This window comes from Nipponia nippon, unplaced genomic scaffold (genome assembly GCF_047370975.1).
Source record: "Nipponia nippon isolate SJK-2023a ecotype South Korea unplaced genomic scaffold, ASM4737097v1 scaffold_12, whole genome shotgun sequence".
In the NCBI taxonomy this organism is placed as follows: domain Eukaryota; kingdom Metazoa; phylum Chordata; class Aves; order Pelecaniformes; family Threskiornithidae; genus Nipponia; species Nipponia nippon.
In genome coordinates, this window is record NW_028262313.1 from 21,588,783 (window position 1) to 21,612,075 (window position 23,293).

At 35.8% G+C, this 23,293-nt stretch overlaps 1 protein-coding gene across 1 annotated transcript in view; it reads right to left on the minus strand.

The window, feature by feature from the left end:
- The window catches only part of LOC104012938 (connector enhancer of kinase suppressor of ras 2), a 209,359-nt gene that overhangs the window by 77,029 nt on the left and 109,037 nt on the right, over positions 1-23,293 (minus strand). Inside the window, exons 6-8 of the mRNA XM_087749123.1 lie at positions 19,724-19,843; positions 8,055-8,114; positions 3,438-3,506 (exon numbers count right to left, since the gene is read on the minus strand). Of these exons, the coding sequence (XP_087605249.1) occupies positions 3,438-3,506; positions 8,055-8,114; positions 19,724-19,843 (249 nt within the window). The remainder of the gene's footprint in view (positions 1-3,437; positions 3,507-8,054; positions 8,115-19,723; positions 19,844-23,293) is intronic.

Here is a 23,293-nt window from a genome sequence, read left to right on the forward strand (position 1 = left end):
AAAACTCAAATGATCTTATGAAATGACCAATATGAATTTATCCAGAAAATACATTGGCCTAGTTCGGTCAAAATCAGATTAAATGATGCCAGTAGTCAGTTATAGGATCGGAATCTATTAAAAGAGATCCATACTTTCTCTATCAGGAAAGTATTTTCACTAGTGGCAATACAAAATGACTATATCTAATCATCTTCAGAACAGATTCTTTCACAACACATCATGTTGAATGGGATTTGTATTTGATAGACTACCAAATGCTACAGAAACATCGATCTTAAGAAAATGTCTTTGTTAGGATAGCAAAGGTAAAATCTGTGGGATGCAGAATCTCTGAAGCATACAAATATCTGAAGAAAGTATATTTCTGCATCTTTACATTGTATAACTTAACCTGCGTGTACATTTTATGAAATCATAGAGCCTCCCTTACCAATGAACAGGTAAAAGCAGGAATAAGGAATAACACCTATATTTTTATTACCTAGGCTTTTAATGCTTTAAGTAGAGTCTCTATGGAAAACTAACATGACACTGGAGACCATGGATTTCACCGGATACATATACTGTAAGTAATATCTTAACTATCTATCTTGAAAATGCTGTGACAACCCAGGAAGTATTTAGGATAATAAATGTAATAATTTGCCCCTTCTCAGGGCAATGCTAAATGCTTCATATGAAATAAACTGAACAGAATGATACATTAGAGAAATAAAGAAACACTCCACTTCTTTCAGCTCCAGAACAAGGTAAAGAGAAAATGCAAGCCATCATAACTGGTTATAAATCAATGCAAACTTTTGCTGCAATTTTATTTTAGAGGGAATGAGGATGCGACATTTCAGTTAAAAAACTGAAAGAGCGAGAGAAAGAGCGAGCAAGAGAAAGAATGAAGCATTTAATCTCCAGTCTAGAAACCAAACTAATGGTAGAAACGGCGCTACCAGCTACCAGGCAAGAAAAATGGCTGGAGAACATTGTGAGAGAAGTGAGAAGTACAAAGCAGCTGAACAAGCACACCTTGGCTAGGTATAATTTCAAACTGCTTTGTATTTTTCTCTTTTACAATTTTACTTCTACTAGCGCTTGCTTTTGCTAAGCTGTGGAGTCAAAGGCTGGCATGAGGAAGTGTTCGGTTCTAGCGAGGACTCTGTGCAGGCACAAACCCATGCTCCTCTACTTGGTGAGCAACAGTTTACAGCTCTGGAAAACCTGTAAGACCACCACAGATATGCAAGGCTTTCTTTTGTAAGGTTACGCAACAGCCCCCCTCCTGCCCCCCCGTGGTAATTAATTTCAAATGGGTTACACTTCATTTTATGAGCTGGTCTTGCTAGTATTAAAATATTGACTACGTGGACATTTAATGAGCTGTTGCCTTTGAATTATTCTAGTCCGCTAACAGAAATAATGACAATTATAAGCATGATATCAATCATCACAACTTGTGATAACTTGGGTGAAGAAGGAACACAGCTAAGTGTAGTTTGCAGCAAGACGTACCAGAAGTGACTTGACTTAAAGGGCACATTTGAAGATCAAAGGGATACTTAAAACGTTAAAACTTCCAATCCATGAGGGGAAGAGGGCTGGACATGCAGCCTCTGAAACATGCAAACACTGAATATTACTGACTGTCCAAAGTCACAGTGAAGGCAGAATGAGACTTTCTCAGCCATTTCAAAGGAAGAATAAATTTCCAAAAGAAACAGCTTGCCATTTATCTCTTTTCTTACCTTGTTATAGATTTCCAAAGGAATAATTAATAGCGTTTTTTTTTAGAAAAAGGTATTTTATGCCACTCGACTCAGCTCTTGGTACTGTGCCCTTGGCTGGAAAGGGATTACAAGTATCAAACACCTTGGGCCTGTTGTAGTAACACACATGGAAAGAACTGCTATTCAGAGAGCCAGTTCTCGAGTAGTTGAATGAGGGGATTTCACCTAATGTGAGTAAAGATTAAATCAGGTCTGTCACTTGAAGAGTACGTTTGACGGAGAAAGCCAGTCTAATGCATATTTCAACTTAGAACTATGACAACTCATAGAACCTCTCTAATATAGATAAGAGCTGCATGTTGCATTAAGATTTAAAGTGTAAATGACTGTTATAGATCTTTTCAAGAGAAAATATTTGCTCTCTAATCATAAGATTTTAATAGTCAGACTTTCATATTTCCACCTCACACAAATGACAGACAGAAAGAGATTTCCTAATTTTGCTGCTGCCGTGTTTGTAGATGGGGTTCAGCAAGACAAAGTTAAATGGCTACATTACAAGCACTTTAGGAAGTTGTCATTATTGTCACAACGCTACTCATGCCTAATAGGTAATAAATACAAGTGTTCTTTTCACATGTAGTTCCAGCAACACTGCTTCCATTACTCTGCAACATACAATTTTTTTTTTTTTTTAAAGGGACAGACCCTATGACTTAAGATAGTACTGGGACAAAATCTGACTGCAGTTTTTTCAGTAATCATCAACATTGGAACTAACATCAGTTATAAGGCAGCAGCTTGTGTCATCACAAAATACGAAGAAAAATATAATCATTCAACCTTGGATGAGGCTCTGATAGGCTTTTAGATAGGCGCTCTGATAGGCTTTCAAAGCTCAATTAGAAATAATTTATTCTAAAAAAAAAATATTATGAATTCTTCAGTGAAGCCACCTGTGTTTTAAGTCAGGATACAATTCTATGAACGCTGCAGAAACATATTATTCCTGCATTTCTACATGAAACGAAATGTAGTTTTGTATACACACAGTTACACAACACAGCATACAGCTGTGAAAGAAATGCAATGGTAGGCACGTTTAAATGTACGCAAATCATGCACTACAATACCTTAGGCCCAGTATACACTTCTGCATACACAGGCTTACGTGATTTTAAACAGATTAATAGTTTCATTAACTTTATAAAACTGCTCTTCTGTTTAAAAGTAAATCTGCATGCAAGAATGCACAAAAGCAAAGTCTGACAGATGTTTTATCAACACTTTAATCGTCTTCACGTTTTTTTTCCCTCAGAAGATTCAGAATATATGGCTGTTACAGCACTTCTGCGTTTTTAAACTGAAACCCATATTAAACAGAATGCAAAATTCTGTTTAAGAGAAAAAGTTAAAACAGCTGGCATATCCATAACGAGAAGTCTAAGAACTTCAATGAAATATTCTAGGATCTCCTTATAGAAAGAGTATGATGTTGAACAGCAGCAGTGGAAAATGTAAATTTGGCTTAATCCTTCTGGGCTGGTTACTGACTCAACTTGTGCCTTTTCTTATTAAGCATAAGCAGTGGTTGTGATATTTTAAAACACATAAATAATAATCTAGTTTGGCAAAGTTACCTTCTAAGAAGAATTATTACCTTTTCATCAGTGGGAATAGGAAAAGTCTGCAGAACAAAATTTCCAAAATACTTACCACGGTTTGGTGATTGACCTGGATCACCTCATCACCAGCATGGATTTTCTTACACTGGTCAGCAGGAGACTAAGAACAAAAGATAATAATTAACTTTACATGGGGGGTGTGGAGGGGGAAGGGAAGAGCAGGAATTAAAACAATGAATGTTGAAGGAGGCAAGAAAGCTGTGCCTAAAGAAGTATTATTTCTATCAAATAACAATAATTGGTCATATTTATAAAAACTGTATTTATAAGGAACTATGTTTTTTCTGGCTACAGCTGGCAATTTGATGAAGTAATCTAGAATCCCACTTCCATTGGTGATGAACAGCCTTTTTGACTGCTTGAACTATTCGAGCTTCTTTACCTCTCTGTCGGGAGTATGAGCAGTCACAATCTTGCTGAGGATACACTGAGTGAAATTACATCATACAGAAGTAAATCTGTTAAGTCAACAAATACCGAGCTTACTGCATGGTCAGGGACAGGGCTGGACCAACCATGCATGTAACAGAAAAGATAGCTTCTTCTGATCACAATAAAATCGATTAAAACCCATTGAAAAGCTACTTGAACATGGTCAACTGCTATTTAGCAACCCATTTTTAAATGCTTCAATGAAACCAGCTCTTAAATCTCTAAAATAAATCTGTAAGGCATGCAGGAGATCAGCAGTCATACTCAGTAGAGAACTGAGAATTCACAGCAACTTACTTGCATTGTGCGCTAGCTTACAAAAGTGTTCTACTGAGAGTACACCAACTTGAAATTCAAGAGAAAATAATCAGAAAAGAATTAGAAAGCTGAGACATCACCTTAAGAAATAAATCACAGTGGAAGTTAGCTATTGAGGAAGTACACCAGCCAGGAGACTTGGACAAGGTTGAATATTTACTCTACTTGTTAGATACAGAGTCAGAGAGAGGAGAGGACAGATTGTCCCGTCTCAAACAATGCAGAAATGTTTAAAGCAAAATACTCTTCGAGTAACAGTTCAAGTTCCCTGTCCAAGGAAGCAGACTGCTAAGAAAGGCAGAAAAAGAGCCCCTTGCCAGCTATAGAGAGTGGTCTAGCTCTAATACTGTTGAAGAAGTTCCTCACAGAAAAGGAATTATGTTATCAAAACTTAGTTCAGGTCCTGGATGTTTTTTGGAGGCAGCCTATAATATAAATTGCCCATGGCACAAGAGCCAGGTACAAATGCGAAGGAAGAAAAGATTTATCTGAACAAAAGGTGACTTGTAGAGGCTTATATTCATGACCTTACTGGGTACCAATCAAGACTTCCAGGAAATAGGCAAGAGCTCTTCAGCTGGACAGTTTTCACCAGCCACAAGTCCCACCCATCATTTCCATCCCTTTGGTGGATGGAGACTAAGAACATAGGATAAACAATTAAAAGGAACAAAGATAAGAGGAAACAATACAAAAAAACCACCCCAATCACTACTAGGAAGAAAATGACTACAATTACTTCTGAATAAAATGCCAAAGAGACTCATCTATGAGGAGGTCAAATCACTCTCCAATAATCAGCACCTGCTGACAAATCAATAGATTCTGCAGTCTACACAGCTGCTGGAGAGTAGTAGGAGACATCATTCATTATTCAATGAGAAGAAACAAGCCAATAGGGCAAATAGCCAATATTTGACACAGTGATTCCAAGTGTGTTATAGGTGCTATTCCAAGCATAGCTTTTACCTTCAGCCTACTGCTTGTTTATCATTCCCAACCTTGCTCTGCCCAACCTCCCCAACACAAGCTATGTGCAAACTCCTCACCTGCTTGATCTCTGCTCGTTCTTTCATAAGGGCTTCTGTCTCCCTTGTAGTAGGGAGTCCAGCCCTTGAGCTAAACCAGCTGGTCATGACAGCCAGATATCAACTCCTGCCATCTGAATCCTTCTGCACTAAAATAAACAGGATTTTACCTATGTAGTTTATGGGATGGTGTGAAGAACTACCTGGCTCCAGTGCCACTGTCTCCCTTTAGTGGAAATTTTTGGCAGACTGCTCTTTTGCACAGGACTAAACATGTAACAGAAAGATATTTCTAGAATTCAATGTCAATACAAACTTGATTGCTTTAAACAGTGAATGAAAGGTAAGCAGTAAACTGAAGTAAACACCACCATTCATAATGTTTAACTTCATTTGACGTTACTTAGAAAAGCAAAGGCCTGGTTCCCTTTTTAGATCCTTTCCTGACTTTGATGAGGCTGAGCTACTTATTATCTTTTAAAATTAAACACTAGCTCTGAGGTCAACTTCCCCTTCAAAAGCAGTGAAAAAATCAATTTGCCGAAATGCCAGAAATTAAAGGTCTTTGAAGATGGTTTATCTGCAGATGTGATTACGCTTTTAGCAAAAACAAAAAAGCAATGGTGGTGTCTTATCAAAAAGTTTTGACATCTAAAGTTTAGCCAAAATAAAAATAAAAACTTTAGTGGCTGGCAATTTAGTAACTCCTCTTGTGAATTTCAATTATGAATATATAAATATTTTCCCTACAAACTGCATTAGATTTCTAAAATGAATTAGAATTACAGTAAAAAAAGTGGATTAATTATAGCATGAGTAATTCAATCTATGAACAAAATCTGTTGCAACATAATCAAGATGGATCATTCGTAAGTTTCAGGACCCAAGAAACACATATAGTTATTTTAAAACTTCTAAATGCTGCCAATGGTGTTAATAGAAACAAGCAAACAAATTTTAAGTTTAATTTGCATTAGACTTGTCTTCACAAATTGTGACACACAAATTGTCAGGCTTTCCATGGGTTTGCACTGTCTAAACACTGAGTGACAAAAATTCTATGATGCAACACTACATAAATAAGTATATATAAACCAAGCAGAACAAAATACCACATATGAAGCTCACCCATATGGGCCAGCATACCACTGATGTACGCCAGCAAGCATTTACATCTCTGGCTAGCTGCGCAGTGCTTATTTTATGTTCTGTGGGTGTCAGCATTACATAATTTCAATATTAGCTTTATAAAATCTAAACTTGTAATTTATCCAGGTATATGCTGTTAAACACATCCAAGACTGAATGAAAACAGTGTGACTAAAACACTATATGAAAAACAGAAGGGATAGGTCCTATTATGAAGCCTGTCATAATAATTAGATTGCAGCAGTTGAAGTCAATCTATTTTTTTGAAATTTATAATTATGAATTGCAAGTTAAGTAACAAGAAGGATATTTAGAAGCTACTTTGTTATTCTTGTCACACTGTTTAGTTCTTCTGTGATCAGTCATACTGATTTATGTGCTGCAGCATTTTCGTGTACTTTTGGTTCAGATTTGCCTAACACTTCTGGGACTACAAGGAAAATGATTATTAATATATTTTTCTTGGTCTCTTCTGTATTTTTACTACAGATGATGGAAAACATGAAAATACAATGGTGCTGAACTCGTCCTAATACAATTTTTTCAGGAATGGTTATTTTCATAAAAGAACTTTTTATACATCCTCACACAACAGTCATTTGGATTGTTAATTAACTTGTTTTTTTAACATTGTCAAGTCATCCGTCCTCTTCTGTTCATGTACCAAAATCTGTTTGCTCCTTTCCACAATTTCTCCATTTTTAGTGATAGTCCTGCAGTAATTACTGCTAGCTTTGAAAACTTTCTGGTTTATCAAAGATTAAATATAATACCTTAAGTTATCTTTCTCCATTATCCATGTCTTTTACATCCACCCATACTGCTGATATTGTAACTATTGTAAAATTTATTATTTTACAATCTATTTTACTGAATTGCTTAGACATGCAGAAGCTACTCATTTTCTATGAGTCAATCCTAGGACAGGCATCATCTCCAGAAGTCTAATTTTTCTAACACGCTTTTTAAATTAATTTGGTAATATGTTTTGGTAACCAAAAAAAAATATCACAAAAATACCCACTGTTCATTCTAAGAAGAAAACAAAGAACTCTGAGCAAAAAAGGATTCATCATTGTATGACAATATTTACTCACTGCATAAAGTAATCTGACTGTACATATTAAGGCTGCTCAGATGACAACTATGCTTATCAGTAACTGCAATTTTGTGACTACTCTGGTCAATATAAACACCTGAGGCACATTTTTTTTTCCCCTGTTATATTATTTCTACTATTCTGTTGACAGTAGAAATACTTCTTTTTTATATGAACCTGAACGGTCCTATGTTCTGAGAGATTTATCTAAAGTAGAGAAGAAAAATTAAACACAAAAGACATTATTTTAGACTAATGATGATGCTCTTAAGTGAGAAAAATTTACTTAATATAAAGGAAGACATTTTTGTGCCAGAAAGAACATATACATGAACACTATTAGAAAGGTGTATTGGAAGAACCATTGAGGACAGAAGTTCAAGATTTTCTTTTTATTCTATTGTTAGTTATTAGTCACTTCATCATAGATATTTTTCGATGTCTATTTTCAAGGGTTCTGAGTTTTTACAGAGGTGATACATGTACAGAAAATAAAAAGAAGAAAGTATTAATAAAAAGTGGCTTGCTTTAAAGCAAGTTTTCATATTACAAAATTACACTGCAGATATAGAGAACATACTTGTATGCATGATAGAAGTCTTTTAGAATAAAAAAAGCTTACATTTTCAGTTGTTCCTGTGATTACATGTAGTCCATCATATGTTGATTTGATATACATTCCCTGAAAAAAGAGCAAGAGAGGTAATTAATATTTGTAAGAAACAAATAAATGATGTTTGCATGATAACTAAAATAGTATGTTTATTCCAGTTTAAGGACTGTAACATTTGAACAGACTGGAAGGAACCATGGTCAATTAACATTTGCAAATCTAAGTTAAACAAATACGTATCAAGACCCACCATAAACAGCATAGTTTTCTCACTTAATGCTTTTTTTTTTATTCCAAAGTTTTTGGACAGAATACAACACTGAGCATCAGCATAAAAGCTTGTTCCTATGCGGTATTTGAAATATTTAACATGACCTCTTTTTATCACTAGTGACACAAAAGAAGTGTCAAAACTGAAACCACAAACAGGAATAGACTTTAAACTTAAATGCCCCATCTTCAGAGAGTTATTGATTCAATAAAAATGAAACCATAGCCTAACTCAGAAAAGATATGAGCCCATGCTCATATTGCCAATCTATGGAGAAAAATGAGCTTGGTGAACTAATAGGATCTTTGTAATTAGTCCAGCAAGAATTCTGCTTCAAGAAGGCAATTGACAAGATACAGAGAGACAACCTAAGTAGGTATCTATCTAGCTGTACACACACACACAGAGCCTTAAATGTCAGCGAGACTCAATTGCTTGTGTTCTTGCCTCTCAGGAGTAAGGTCATAGCTTCCCATCTCTCCATTATAGTATGGTTATCCATCAAATTTTGAAATCTAAATCTAATTGGTACTGCTGATTCATTATCCTTTCAATAATTCTGCATCACCTTGTGCTGTCAAAACGAAAGTTTAGAGCCCCCAGCAATAAGAAAAAACATTTTGTTCACAGAAGCCAATTTCAAGATTCCTGAACGCTAATGAAGATCTTCAGGCTAGGTGTTTACACAAACACAGACACCCGGAAAAAAAAAAAAAAAAAAAGAAAAAAAAAAGGAAAAATACTACAAAGGTAAGATCATATTGCTCTCCACAACTACCTAAATTGGAAGGGTATAGACAAGATGGAGCCAAACCCTTCTTGAAAGTGCACAGTGGGAGGATGAGAAACAAGGGACACAAGTTGGAACTCAGTTTAAAAAAAAAGAATAATTTTTTTTTATTTTATTTTATTTTATTATGAAGATGACAAAACACTGGAACAGGTCAGCAAAGCTGTGGAATCTCTGACTTGGATATGACCAAAACTTGACTGGACGAGGCCCTGAGCAACCTGCTCTAGCTGGAGCTGCTTTGATTTTTCATCAAGAGAAAAATGTGACTTCTACTTTAATGTCAACTAATTCTATTTCATCAAGTTTTAACTTTTTTTAAATCTTAAAAGTAAAGACTGGCTAAAACTGATAAGGTCACTTAACTCTGCTGGATAGGAAACTCCATTTTAGATTTTACTCACCATAACTACTTGTTCTCTTATATGAGACTGCTTTATAAGTTATTTCATTTGTAAATAACAAAAATGTCCGAATTAAGTCCTGAAATTACTTTCATAAAATTTGATTAGTTGGAAGAAAGAAGTTTCTGGGGAGTCTTCCATTATTTCCTTCTATACAGCTGGCTTAATTTTATTAGTGTTCACTATTTTATTGTCTCTGTAGTACCTTCGACTGTTACTGACAAACATCTGATTCACTTTCTCTTTGTCAACTCAAAGCCATAAACAAGAACACTAGATCATGAAAAATCCTGAAAGTTCTCCTTGGACATGGGTTGTTGAGTCTCCATTAAAAGTCTTGAAGAGATATTTAAATCCATCTAGCACGTGTTACGCTGGATTTCCACAGTGAACTTTTAGCCGGAATGTTGCACAACATTGCTGCATCCATCACAGAAGTCTGTTATTTTAACATACAGTAGACTTCAATAACACATTTCCAGCCACACTTTTAATATCAAATTTAATATCACAGTTCTAACACCCTACTTGTTTTGACAAAATTCATTTCCCACTTAACAAACCAAGAGACTAAGATTTTTAAGGCCAAACCAGAACATAGTGCTAAACTTTTCACTAAATTTTATCACATATTTCTTCATAAAGTTCTTAGCCTCTTGTTAAGCTATGTGTATTTTTGGAAAACATCAAATTACAATTTTATCTCTTAACATATGCCATCTGAGAGACATAAAACCCAACTAATCACTAAGAATTACCCTACATTTTGCTATCTGCTCTTTCATCTTAGCTATAAAACTTTAAGAACAAAAATATAAAAATAAACAGTCTTACTGAATGACTCATAGCTTTCAAATTATCCTAGATAGAGCTTTCATCCTTGTTTTCCCAAAAGAAAAATAATGAAAGAGCTTGTTTCTTGTTGACCATTACAGTAGCACTGTATCTCCTTGACATATCTGTGTTACCTGAAAACCTTGAAAGATTACATTCTATCTATAATATATAAAAATTGTTATATTCATTTTTTTATTTTATATAGTTCAGAATGCAAGGTATTTTATATAAAAGAAATATATATTACATATATATTTTACATATCTATCATATATAAAATAATAGCTCCAAAAATATTTTTCTGCTCAGGGGAAAGTTTGGAGTATAATACTCAAAACAAGACTGAAAGTATTCTTAAGAAGAAGCCCTTGAAAAACATACACCAATTCTGAAAACAGCTTAATTTAGTCTATGTCATCTGTTCTAGAGGCCACATATGTTCCCTGCTTCAAATCACTCTTTCCGACCCTGTAAACATTTTTCCCTAAAAAACCCCCAGTCCTTGATACGCTGACTGTCAGCACTTGCCTGTCCTTTTGCAACAGATAACGCAGTGTGTAACGCAGCGTGTACAGTTCAATCCAGCTCTCAGTTGTTTTCTGTGGTAGGAAGATTTTTAAAGCACAATTTATCCTTCCACATGAAAAGACACTGACACTTAGAAAAATTTTGTTTCTAAAGGACAATCTGTGTCAACCCTACTTTAGTGACTAGTTTGCTTCATCTCCACCCCCATCCTCATTTTCCTTTTTAAAATCAGGATTTGTAAAGATAAAGACTAGAATCTCCAGGCATATTTTAAGCAATACTGGCACAGGTTAGCAGAACCCCTCAATAGTTTAAATTGCTCAGATATATATAAAAAGCAGTTTATTGACATAAACAAAAGGCTTTAAGGGGATCACTTTTATCAAACTTCAGTGAAAAATGGAAATCATCTACTCTGGCTTATAAGAAATTGCAAAACTGCAAAACTTAGTCATTTAAAGAGCTGTTAATTCTGTGAACCCAGAAAAAGAACGCAAGTATTCACAGACAGAATTAGGCACAAGAGATGGACCTTTCTTTCAATTTAATGGGCTATTGGCTATCTTTTTATTCATCATCGTTTCATTCCATTTCCACTCATACAAGCATTTTTTTATGGTTAATAAGCCTAAAAAAAATGGAAATACATTCTGAAAAAATTTTCTTTCAGATAACATGAGTTCCAGGCAAATACTGATTTAAGAATTGGAGCAGTTGAAAAACTGAAGCAGCAAGCCTTTTTCCCAAGCCCAGATATAAATAGCTAAGTAGATCCTATTGCGAGAACTGCTAACACTTCTGGAACTGTTAGAAATAGTTATTTTGTTTACAATTATTTTCTATTTTACCTGTGGCTTAAAGCAGTCATATTGATTCAGCATATTCAAGAGCACCATATTCTTCTGTAATGATGTATTTTTATATAAGCATAATCTTTAATTAACTTGTAAACTTATTTATTAAAAGAGGATCCATATATCTGCTGTTTTGATCCTATTAACTTCTGTTATAAAATCTGATGGAAATGAAGATATACTCTTGCAAGCTAATTATTGTCATATAACTCTTTACACAAACTGCTTACAAACTATTCCATAGATTTCAGCCATACGAGCCGTATAAGTAAAATAGCAAAAACATCAGGCTAAGACTAAACAAGATGAATATTTTATCAGTGGGTTTCACAGGCAAAAAGCACATAAACGAGGGAACTTCTGAATCCTGAAATTCATCCTAGGCTCTGGATGGGAGACTTGCAGTGGGAAGTGGCTTTTTTTCCTGTTGTCTCCCACCTCCCTCTGTCTTCGGGTTCTTCTTCAACACGAATGGCTATCCCTCTCAAATGAGTTCAGTCTCCACAACACAAGCTTCTTCCCCCCTGCCCCCATCAGCTCTAGTCTCTCCTTCTGTGTTCAGTGCCTGACACCCAATCTTCCCACAAGCTTTTTCCTCCACACATCCAGTCCCACAATCAGTATCCAGACAGAAGGGACGGAATTCATCTGCTTAAACAGTGATATCCAGAGAATATTTAGTCACTTCAAAGCAACAAAGAAATATGCGTACGTTTGGTAGATATGACAGGGAACCTTCTGGAGTGGCAACTGAAAGATGGGCATCTAAAACGGTACCAGACATCTACATCTACACAACCGAGTCCTACTGTAGAGGTTTCTCCTACCTCTTTCCTTCCACTTTCAGTTGTTGTCCTCTCCACGTGGCTGTCTTCCTTTCTTCCTGCTCTTCTGGCTCACGAACATCCATTCTCCTTGTTTAACTAGCTCCAGGGTTTTCCTACCATATGCCTCACTACCACATCCTATTCGCTTCTTTCTACCCAAGTAACTCAGTCATCCCCTCCTCAATTCCCAATCTTCTGTCCTCTTATTGATCTATTCTCTGCCCTTCCAAGCAGAATATCACTGGACTCTTTTTTCAAAATTATTTCTCTCCTTTTTTTTCAAGAATGGGTCTTTATTCTGATTCTAGTTTCTTCTTGAATCCCACAAATGGTCTCAGAGCACAGAAGAATCGCAAACTATACCCCTTACCTCTGGGCAAGAGGCAAGTGTTCTCACTCACTCTGTGAAGACAGCGCAGACTAGTCAACAGTTAGGGGGTTAGAAATAAATAGTTGCTCTTTAATTACTGTGATAGGTCAGATATGAAACTCCGAAGAATTATACTAATATATGAGAGGTGCTACAGAACAAGGAAATGTTTCACAGGCTGTTATATCAAGAACCTGACTGTTCCTGAGTAACTCTGTCACTGTCCCCAGCGAGAGAGTGACTTAAATGTTTTTAATTAAAATCTGACCTTTGAAAACATATGGGAAGGAATCAGCCATTTAAAATCCCATTTTAAAGAGACTATTCCCCAGAAAATGGTGTTTCCAGTTATAAGTGGAATTTCCTTGAAAAATTTCTTGCAGAGTCATCTGGGTAATTAACCACGATATAATGACAACTGTGTATTTTTAAGTGTTAACAGCTCTTCCCAGGTTAATCCGTGGATATTTCAGACAATATTTGAAGAGCTCTGAATTTCACAATGAGACTAAACTCTCTTAGTATGAGCATTTCTGGCTCATACTTCCAACACTTCCAACTGTAGGCCACTATTCCTTTTGGGGTAACAATGACCTATTATCAGATGATTCATGTTTTCGTACCACTTCTTTGCTGGAATATGACAAAATACTTCTGCATGGAAAATTCAGGTATTTTAAACTGCAATAAAATGGTCTACGTGTCTCAACAACACTTCTACAGGGAGCAGACCGCTGGCTCTGCTTTTAAAACACAATGAAGCATCAATAACAAAGATGCAGGTTTTTAATGCTACAAACTACCAGGGAACCGTTACACCCCTTGATCTTCTGCCCCAAACATAAAATGGTTCTTTAACCTTGTTCTAACTATCAAATTTGGACAGAAGCATATAAATTTCTTTGCTACTATATAGCATAATAACAGCTCTATGTATTTATTTGAACTATCTTACTCAAAAGAGAGTTTATTCTTCTTTCTTATAATCCTTTTCCTAAATCCTACCTAAATAGAAACCCATGGACAACAAAAAAGTTAGGCTATGAGAACGTTAATGTGTCAAGCATCATGGAACTTCGTCAAGTTTCTGTAAGCCTTTAAAAATAATCTGAAATAATTAGATTGACACCCTAACAGTTTTAGGACAGCCATTTGTATTTCCACAAAAAAGCTACCTTCATATTCTACTTTTTCTTCTTGCATTCTCTTGCAATTCCTTTCTTGTAAAAATGGAGAAGACTTCATCACCTCAAATTACAAATTCCACATAAAGAGAAGTACTATTTGAAAGGGTAGCTGTACATTAGATAGATGAATAATCCTTAATAAAGTTGGGTCTTTGCATGTGAGAGCTTGTCTGTTTGTTTTGTTTTGTTTTTCCTCCAATGATACGCAGCTGGTCTTATAAAAATGTTTATTCCCACAATCGTTTCTTCCCTTAAATTCTTAAATAAAATAGGATAAGTTCCCACTGCAGAAAAATTAACAAAGCTGTGGATATAAGCAGTGTATATCTTAATTAAAATGTGACAGATTACACTGTTTCCATCAGCAGTAAGCTCAGACACAAGAGAAAACAACAACAACAAAGTGAAAGGAAAAGGAATAAACGTGATATCGCATTCCAGAAGCAAAGCATTCCTCAGACATCAGAAGATACGAAAACAAACAATAAAAACCCAACAGCCTGCCTGTTTAGAATCTCCTGCTTAAGAGTAATCATTAATCTCAAAGAAGATTAAAGCTGCATGTTACGCAGAAGTATTTTTAAATATATGTACAGCTCATCAAGTTCAGAAGATAAAAAAACCAGAACAGTTTAGTCTGAAATAATACTGGCTCTAATAAAAAACCCCAGTCTTCGACTACTGACAATCTCTGATCATCCAAGAGTAGGAGAAGAAAAAACCCCCAAACTTCAAAAAATCCTCCATGCTCCTATCTTATGGACGGTGTCTATATCCACCATCTCACTTAAAAGCCTGGTTCCCTTAGCCTGCCTTTGTTTATCTGACAGCAAAACTGCTCCAAAGCTGGCTCCGGATTTAGTCTGAGCTAATTAATAGTAAGGTTCGCATAGCCTTTCACCTACCCTCACCCTCGAGGACTTAGTAGCAAGCTTAGGAGCTGCACCTCTCCCCCTGCAAACAGTAACACAAACTCTTGCCTCAAGGGCCTATTGCTTATGCCGGGTCCATCAAGCCTAGACATTTAAACCGGGTGCTGTGCTGCCGCACCAGCTTTGTCTAATCAACTAAACAGAAATAACGGGACTCCTAAATGCAGAACTTGGTCTACGGACTTTTGAAACATAATAAATTCCAGGGGAGCAGGTTTTTCAAATATCACATTTTTTGAGAAAAATCTTGCCTTGTACTGAGCAGTTATATGCAGTGTCTAAAAACTAAAATCATGCCATATTTCCTTTACCACAAGTTATTGTAACTTCAAAAGGAGGTTTACCATGCAATGCAATGGAATGGAAACCTATCTTTCTCTAAGCAGAAAGAAAAGTAATTTGCAAAAAGTATCTGTAAGTATTAAAATGATCCAATTTCCTTTGTCATGCTACAATTGACAATATAAATAACTCAAAGAATTGAAAAATGGAAAGCCAAGGAAGGGAATTTTCTTAAATCATTAAGTTTAAAGTTATTTTATTCCATTTCATAAAAACTTACATATGCATGTTCTCTTTCTGTCAATATGGTCAGAATTGACAGCGGTTCTCAGAGTCTAATACATCTTTTGTACAGGCATTCATTCCAAGTTTGCCAAATTGGTAGTTTGAAACAAAGATTTGCCTTCCAGACATCTTATTCAGACCGATCACGCAGTACAATTCAGATGTAAATGGTATTACCATACCTACTACTACAATTCAGGAGAAAGTGTTTTACAATCTTTAAAGTTACTTTAAAATGAGATGGAAAATATATGGAGGGTGTTTTAGTATTTGCCACTGAAAAGTCAGTGGCTACATAGGGAAAAGGAGGAAGCAATTTGACTGGTATATGCAACTGGTACAGCTTGGGAAGGAATGGACAGAGAGAGGAAAAAAACCAGTATGTTTCTGGAGGCTAGCAAATGCCTGCAGAGATCAGGATGCAAACACAATCATCAGAACTTGGAACGGAACCTAAAATGTGTGCTTCCCAATACAAATTCTTTTGTCCAGCAAGCTGCCATGAAACTACCAGCAGAGAGTGTGCTCTGGGGAATGCATGAGGTAAGACTATTTTTTAATAAAGCAGACTGAAAAAGAAGATACTTGAGAGAGGAAAAAAAAAAGAAAAAGAAGTCTATTAAGCTCATAAAAGCATGGATAAAAAGTTAGAAAATGCTAAAACTGAAGGTACACATTCAAATGACATACAGTCCCTTTGTGAAAATGCTTTATGATCCAGAATTTATTTAAACAATTAAACACACAGACACGGCCTTGCAGGAGTTCTGACTCCGTGTAGTAACTGTATGGACTTGGACCTGGAAATTAATTCAGTTTATGTGTAAGCTTATGCAATGTCTATAGGATTTCTGGCTCATTTGTTGAAGAAATTAGAAGGCATATAATAAAAGCAGTTTTGCAAATCGAATTTTGAAAATAGAGAAAGGCTTATCAACTGAATATCATTCCAGATAACTGAATTCTCACATAAATCTAAGTCATTTACCACACACTTTTCACCAATCGCAAATAACTGTGTTCATTTTCTAGATGCCAACCCTGTATGAAGCTGACGCTAGAGTTCTCAGTAGCTCTGAAAACCTTAGCTACACTTAAAACCAAGAAAGACTGTGTTTTAAACTTCTGCTATAGAAGTAACAAGTGTTCTGAAAAATTGTATAGTAAGCTTCTCCTGCAAAATAGATTTTTGGTGATTTTGACACAAATCGCTCTGTGCATTAGACTCCTATGTATAAAACTAAAATTACAATATCAGTTTCACAAGTGTGTTGTGAGGATGAATTAATCAGCGTCTGTGAAGCACTCAGTAAGGCCATAAAAAAAAAAAAATCTCACGATGAAATTAGTAACTCAAGGGAATGCAGAGCTAAGCTGAAGTATGGTAAATAAGACCTCAACCCCTACACTGAATGGTAAGGATAAAAATGGAACTCTGAATACTTTCCATTCAGTGAATAGCACTCATTTTTCTCTTGAATGGAGCAGAGATCCTGTGGAAAAAAACTGCTATACAATCATGAGAAAGCCATTTGTAATTCATTACTCTGTTCTATATTTGATTCTGATTAATGTTTTCTTTTCCTTTTCACATGATTTTTCTTTTATTCCCATTTATAGTCCTTTTTCATATTTTTTTCTAAACAGAACATGGTGTCAGCAAAATTGATTATAAGGAACTTTCCAACCTAACATGTTATAGTGCCTTCACAATTAGGCACAGAAAACTCAGTTATTTGCTGTGACTTCACTTTATCAAAAAATAAACCAAAAAAAAAGACGGGCAATTTTGATTGCAGTATTTGTCTCACGTCCTCTGTCAGCAGTGCCTGCTTACTGCAGTTTTGTTGGCTATAAACTTATGGGTACACTGCAGATGGAGAACTTCACCATGGTTCTTCCACCCAGTGACAGAGTCCAGCCTACAGCATTATTACAGCACGGGCCCTGTCTGCCTCCTGTTCTGTTAGAAAAGAGGGTGGTCTGGAGGAAAGCATGGACCTCATGACAGGCCACAACGATACAGCCAACAACTCTCGTCTTGGTCCCTCATGCCTTAAAGGTTTAAATCATACTCCAATACTTTATGATAAGCTGCTTAGACAGTATACCATTCATACCCAAGAACTCCTGAAAGACACCTGCCTAATATTGCACACCATTAAGTTTTCAGCTCACTGTCCGACACGCCATTTTTGAAGCAGGATACACGCCTTCTGTCCTCCACCAGCCTACACCCTTGTCCTAGATCTAGAGCTAGCACTTTATGGGACACACGAGCAACGCCAAGCCCTGCTGGATATGCTCCATCATCTCTGAGGAAAATACATCCTGTCTGTGTTCATGTTCTCTTCAGCACTGATAGTGAACTTTCCTCTAAGTAGACCAGCGGAAATCCATTACATTTCTGGACAGAAAGGAAAGCTATACAGAGACCCAGACTGCTAGCATGCAGGATGTAGTAGTCTTAATGCAAGTTGAAAGCACCGGGAGATTGACAGCACATATACTACACAAGCTGTAAACGATACTGACCTGGGATTTCCTGGATATCCCTGCACTAACTCAGAAATCAGACCGAGAGAAGAAACTGGGCCACAAAAGGAACACATTTGGCTACTGGGATGCAGCAGCACAGCAAGCAAATTGTATCTGTCTTCAGGATTAAGTACTGGGCTAAGCATCTGCGATGCCACAGAATTAAAATTAAATGTGTTTTATGCTGTTGTAATGTTCTTTGTTGACTAAATCAGTCTAAGAATAAAGTAAACTTATGTTGTCGTACCAACCCCCCTCATGTTATTAAATTACATCATTCTCAAATTAATATGCACACCTCAAAATAATTATGCTCTTGTAACTTTGACAGGATTTGCATATGATGTTCATTGCTATTCAATGACAGAACAAAAAGTAAGATATTGAAACAATACAAAACATCTCAACTAACAGAAATTTAAAATAAATCTGTAAATCATGCTGATCTACAAACAAGAAACATGCCACAACGTGTATAGTGACACTCAAATGTGTTTTAATTTGTCAGTTCTGGAATTTTCTGCAGATAAGCCTCATGGCTACCAATTTCTCTACCCACTTCCCCTTTTTTCCTCCTGCAACAGCTTCTTCCAACCCAAGAACAACATTCCTGGATCCTTCCTCTTGAGGGGGGGGAACCCGAGAAGGCAGCTGAAGACAGTATAAGAGATCGTACTGGGAAAAGTAGCCTGCCTCTCGAGGAGAACGTGGAAGAACATCCCAGTGCCTGCAGTGCCACCTTACACTCTAGCTTTTATTAGGACCTTAGGTTTCCAAGTACAATCCTCCTATAGCCTACCAATATCAGAATTGTTGTAAAGTAGGGGGCTACAGAGGGGAGACAGAAATCTTTACCCACTGAATCCTAAAACTTCACAAAAATCCCTTGTCCAAGAAATGTAATGGCACATTAATACTTAAAAGTGGTAGCCAAATAAATATTAGACTATCATCTCTGCAGAACATTTTAATAGAATAGTGTGACCCATTACTCACGCAGGGCAGCTGGGATGTTCAGAAGACACCTAACCAGTCTGCTCAGTGAACAACAATTTACGAATATAAGGGATTTATTTTGTTTCTGGGATGATACTTCTAAAAGTTTTATTTGAACTGAATCATTAGGGACACTTATAACTATTTTTATGCAAGCCCAAGAAACATACCTTCCACTAATCATTTTCAAAGCATATTAATTAATGATATTTAGTTAATTTTATTTGTGCATGTATGTATTTGGGGATTAATTTGGTACATTCCAAAAACTACAATATGGCTATCAAAGGACTATAACTTTTCTTTAGCTGCTCCTATAGTTACCACAGTTGCACATGAAGCCCTAGGTAAAACAGGTTTTAATTAAAAAAAAAAAATTACAATCCCTTTGATTTATATAAATGTTAATTAAATCAGTTTCAGAAATCTGATTCAGCTTACCAAAAAAGAAATAGTCGGACACTGCATGAAAATACATTTTGATTTCTTGACAAATTAAAAAAAGAAATCACCTTAAAGAACTGAGGCTTGTATTCTGTATTCTAACAGTTAAACTTTAAACTGCTTTGCTACTTACCAAACCCTCACTGGGCATAATGCTGGTGAGATGAACTACCTCAAGATGGGCTGACTGTGACACCAGAGAATCAGATGAGAGCGAAATGATGTGGTCACAAATCCCAGACAAGGTTTTACACTACGAAGAAAAACAAGTCAATATAATTCCTCATATTAAACTGAAACTACTAGCAAAGACATTCTTATTCTGAGAACTACCCAAGAATAAACAGATAATTTTATTTCTTTGTATTGTTAAAAACTACAGGTGTATGAAGGTCAAGAACAAGAGGTTAAAGGAACAGAAGATATCCATAAATGTCAAGAAAATGTACATGCATGTACAGCTCTTCTGAACAGAAGATTTTACTGTGCACTGAGAACATCCATAATCTAAACTGTCTTCCCCACTCCAACTATATGCACTTTAAAAAAAAATACCTGATGAACTTCATCTTATCTGTCATTATCACGTATCATTATAAATACAACGGAAGTCGAATGAAATATGTAAAAAATAAATGTCTTATACACCAACTTAATAACCTATTTTGGCTACCAAATAATGAGAGCAACCCTACCAAGAGTGATGATTAGGTGAATTCTGCATTATACAACTCAGAAAATTTTTCCTTTGTTAAAAATTACACTGGCAGAAAAGTGTCTCGGTTAATCCATTTCCTGAGGTAAAATTCTTCTGCATCTTTGAACACATCCTTTAACTGATACTCTAGATCACTACAACTATGCAATAATTGTATGTTATCCTTCCTTCCAGCTAAAGATCTCAAAACCTTAATGCCAATCCACAGGAACACCTTCAAAGTAGGAACCCCATTCCATAGGTGGTAGCAGTGATACTGACAGATTAAACCTATCCATCAAAGGCAAACTGTAAGTCTATAGATCAGAAAGGAGCTGATCTGTACTCTCAGAGAATCTTCATGAGTAAAGATTTATTCCCAAGTTTGCATGTGTTGCTTGAAGTGTTCCTTCAAAAAGACTATGCCTAAAAATATTTGAACCTAATCTAAAAGCATTCATTTAGATGAATTTCAGAATGGTATTCTGGTCAAAGTTGTTTTGTATGCATCTATTTTCCTTTAGGGACTATACTCTCATTTTCCCTAATTATAGCAAATGGTAGTGAAATCCCTTAAGGGAAGTTTTATTTCAGGCATTTGCAAAAGCATGAGGATTTCTACTATCTCATTTGACACTATACATATAAGTTAAATAAATAAAGTTGTCACAATGAATAAATTAACTGGCTGAATTTACAGATTATATTTCCATTCACCATATAGTCAGTCATCTGGAAATCCAAGTATAGCTCTGGACTACTGGATGTGGCAGTTGTATTTTGTATCAGCTGAAAGATGCAAAGCATCCCATTCAGGTATGCATGACTGCATCTAAAGGTCACCAAAACCCAGAAATATTTCTAGCAGTTTCAGCTTTCGGCCAGAACCCCTAAACAAAACTTTAGGACCTGTCTTCTTCCCCCCGAGATAAGGAAACTGGTTTGCTCAAAAAATGTATTGTACTGCTATTCTACATAGGAACTGATGGTTGACGCTGTCTGTCAGTATATGCTTTCACCCAGCTTTTGAATTAATGTCATACCAAAACATTAGTATAATTTCAAACTGAGGTCCTCCCTTACGCCTTAACACTTAAGATCATATGTACAGATTAGATGCAGACTAAATCCCAGAGACAACACTTTCTACTTTCTGATGTAGTGTTTTAACTTTACAGTTGTCACATGCAAATACTTTTTCAGTAAACAAACTTTGGAATGAAATAAACAGGAAAGAAGTTTTCAATCAAATCTACTCTTATGAATCTTTAAGATTGCCTCATCATTCAGAAAGTTAATTAAAATCTATGTAGGATTTTAGCACCAGGAAAATACTGAAGAAAATTATATTGAATAATTAAAAATATCAGTTTGCTCTAAAAGTCGTTCAGCAGATACAAGAGAGGCCTGACATCAGTTGTAAACAATGCAAAGGCGGAGATAGTATAAATGGGAGAACTGAGCAGAATTTATGAATAATAGCACAGGGTCAGGAAGTAACCTTTGATATGGCACTGTCAGCATGAGATGATACTTTAACATGCGCTAAAGTATTTTTGGCATAAAAAAAGTCTTGTGTACTAGTTCCAAAACCACAGAGAAGCAAGGTACATACTCTCCAGATGGCGCAATACTACCGCACTTGAGAAAATCTCAAACAAAAATGGATTCTTCAAGAAGTTCAGTACCTGTTGCAGAAGAACTCTACATACAGTTTTACAGGCCGTCCAACACCCAAAACCCATTTATTACATTTCTTTCAATGGGCCATGACAAGAACAGAATCTCTAGGAAACCACTAAGTCTTGAACAAGACATACAAACTTATACGTCACAAAAAGTATTTTTAGTATGGCAGCCACTGCTGGGTATGTACAATGAATATAAGTTAATAATCTGTATTTACTGTTGAGAGAAAGAACAACTAGCAGGCTGTAATTTTTAATTATCATAGGTATACCATATTAGTCTAAAGAACTGACGCAGTCCTGATAACCACCTTTTGCTAAGTAGATATAAAAAAAAAGAAACCTGACTCTCAGACATGCAGTTTAAGTGGTCCTGAAGATCACTCCTTCATAATTTATCTTTTCCCATAATACCTGAGTTGCAGAGTAGACACAGTCTAGTCATATGACTGGTGAGGGAATGGCAGCTGTGCACCTGCAACCACATCATCTGAGCACACGCCACCCTAGTGTGGAGTTCTTCCAAACAAATCTACACCTCAGTGAATCTCTCCAGTAACCGATGAAGAAAGTCAATCATGGATCATCATTTTAGAAATCTGTCTTTAACTTTTAAATGTATCTTTCTTAATACCTTTCAGAAATAACACAAAAGGCCACATGGTATTTAAGAGTTATAGATTCTCTCTCTTACAAATGTAAAATTGTACTTTAGAGCATCACAATTATTTTTCTTGAGTATTTTCTTTAATTTAATTTTCTTTTTTTTTTTATTTTTAGAAATAAAGTGACCATAAAAGAAATGAACAATTTACAAAGTTTATTCTTGAATTCAGTATCCTTGAAGTAATTTTTTTTAAGATGCTGTGAGAAAGATTCTTCTCACTTCACCCCGAGTTACGATGATAAGCAGGTTGATTCTCAGAGCCTGGATGCTCTGGATCAGGTAGTATCAGGTGATTTTGCTCTGGCTAAAATGAGTTCTACTACCTTGGGATCCAGGCTCTTTAAGGTTCATCACACTTTCACTGCTGAGCCTATGGGATACTTAAAAACTGAAACTTTTCTCTCTTCTCTTCTAGCTTTTCAGGCTTCCATCCAAAACTGGTAGAACAGTAAAAGGTAACATTCCTGCTAAAGATGTATTTCTAGACATCATATGCAGTTAGAATTGTGGGTTAAAAGATGCTATATATATATGTGTGTGTATGTGTGTGTGTGTGTATACATATATACACACTCTAAGTCCCAGAAGATTTCAGGCACTTTTAAAAGTTCTTTTCAGAATCAGGTTTGCAATAGTAAGCTTTTTTCTAAA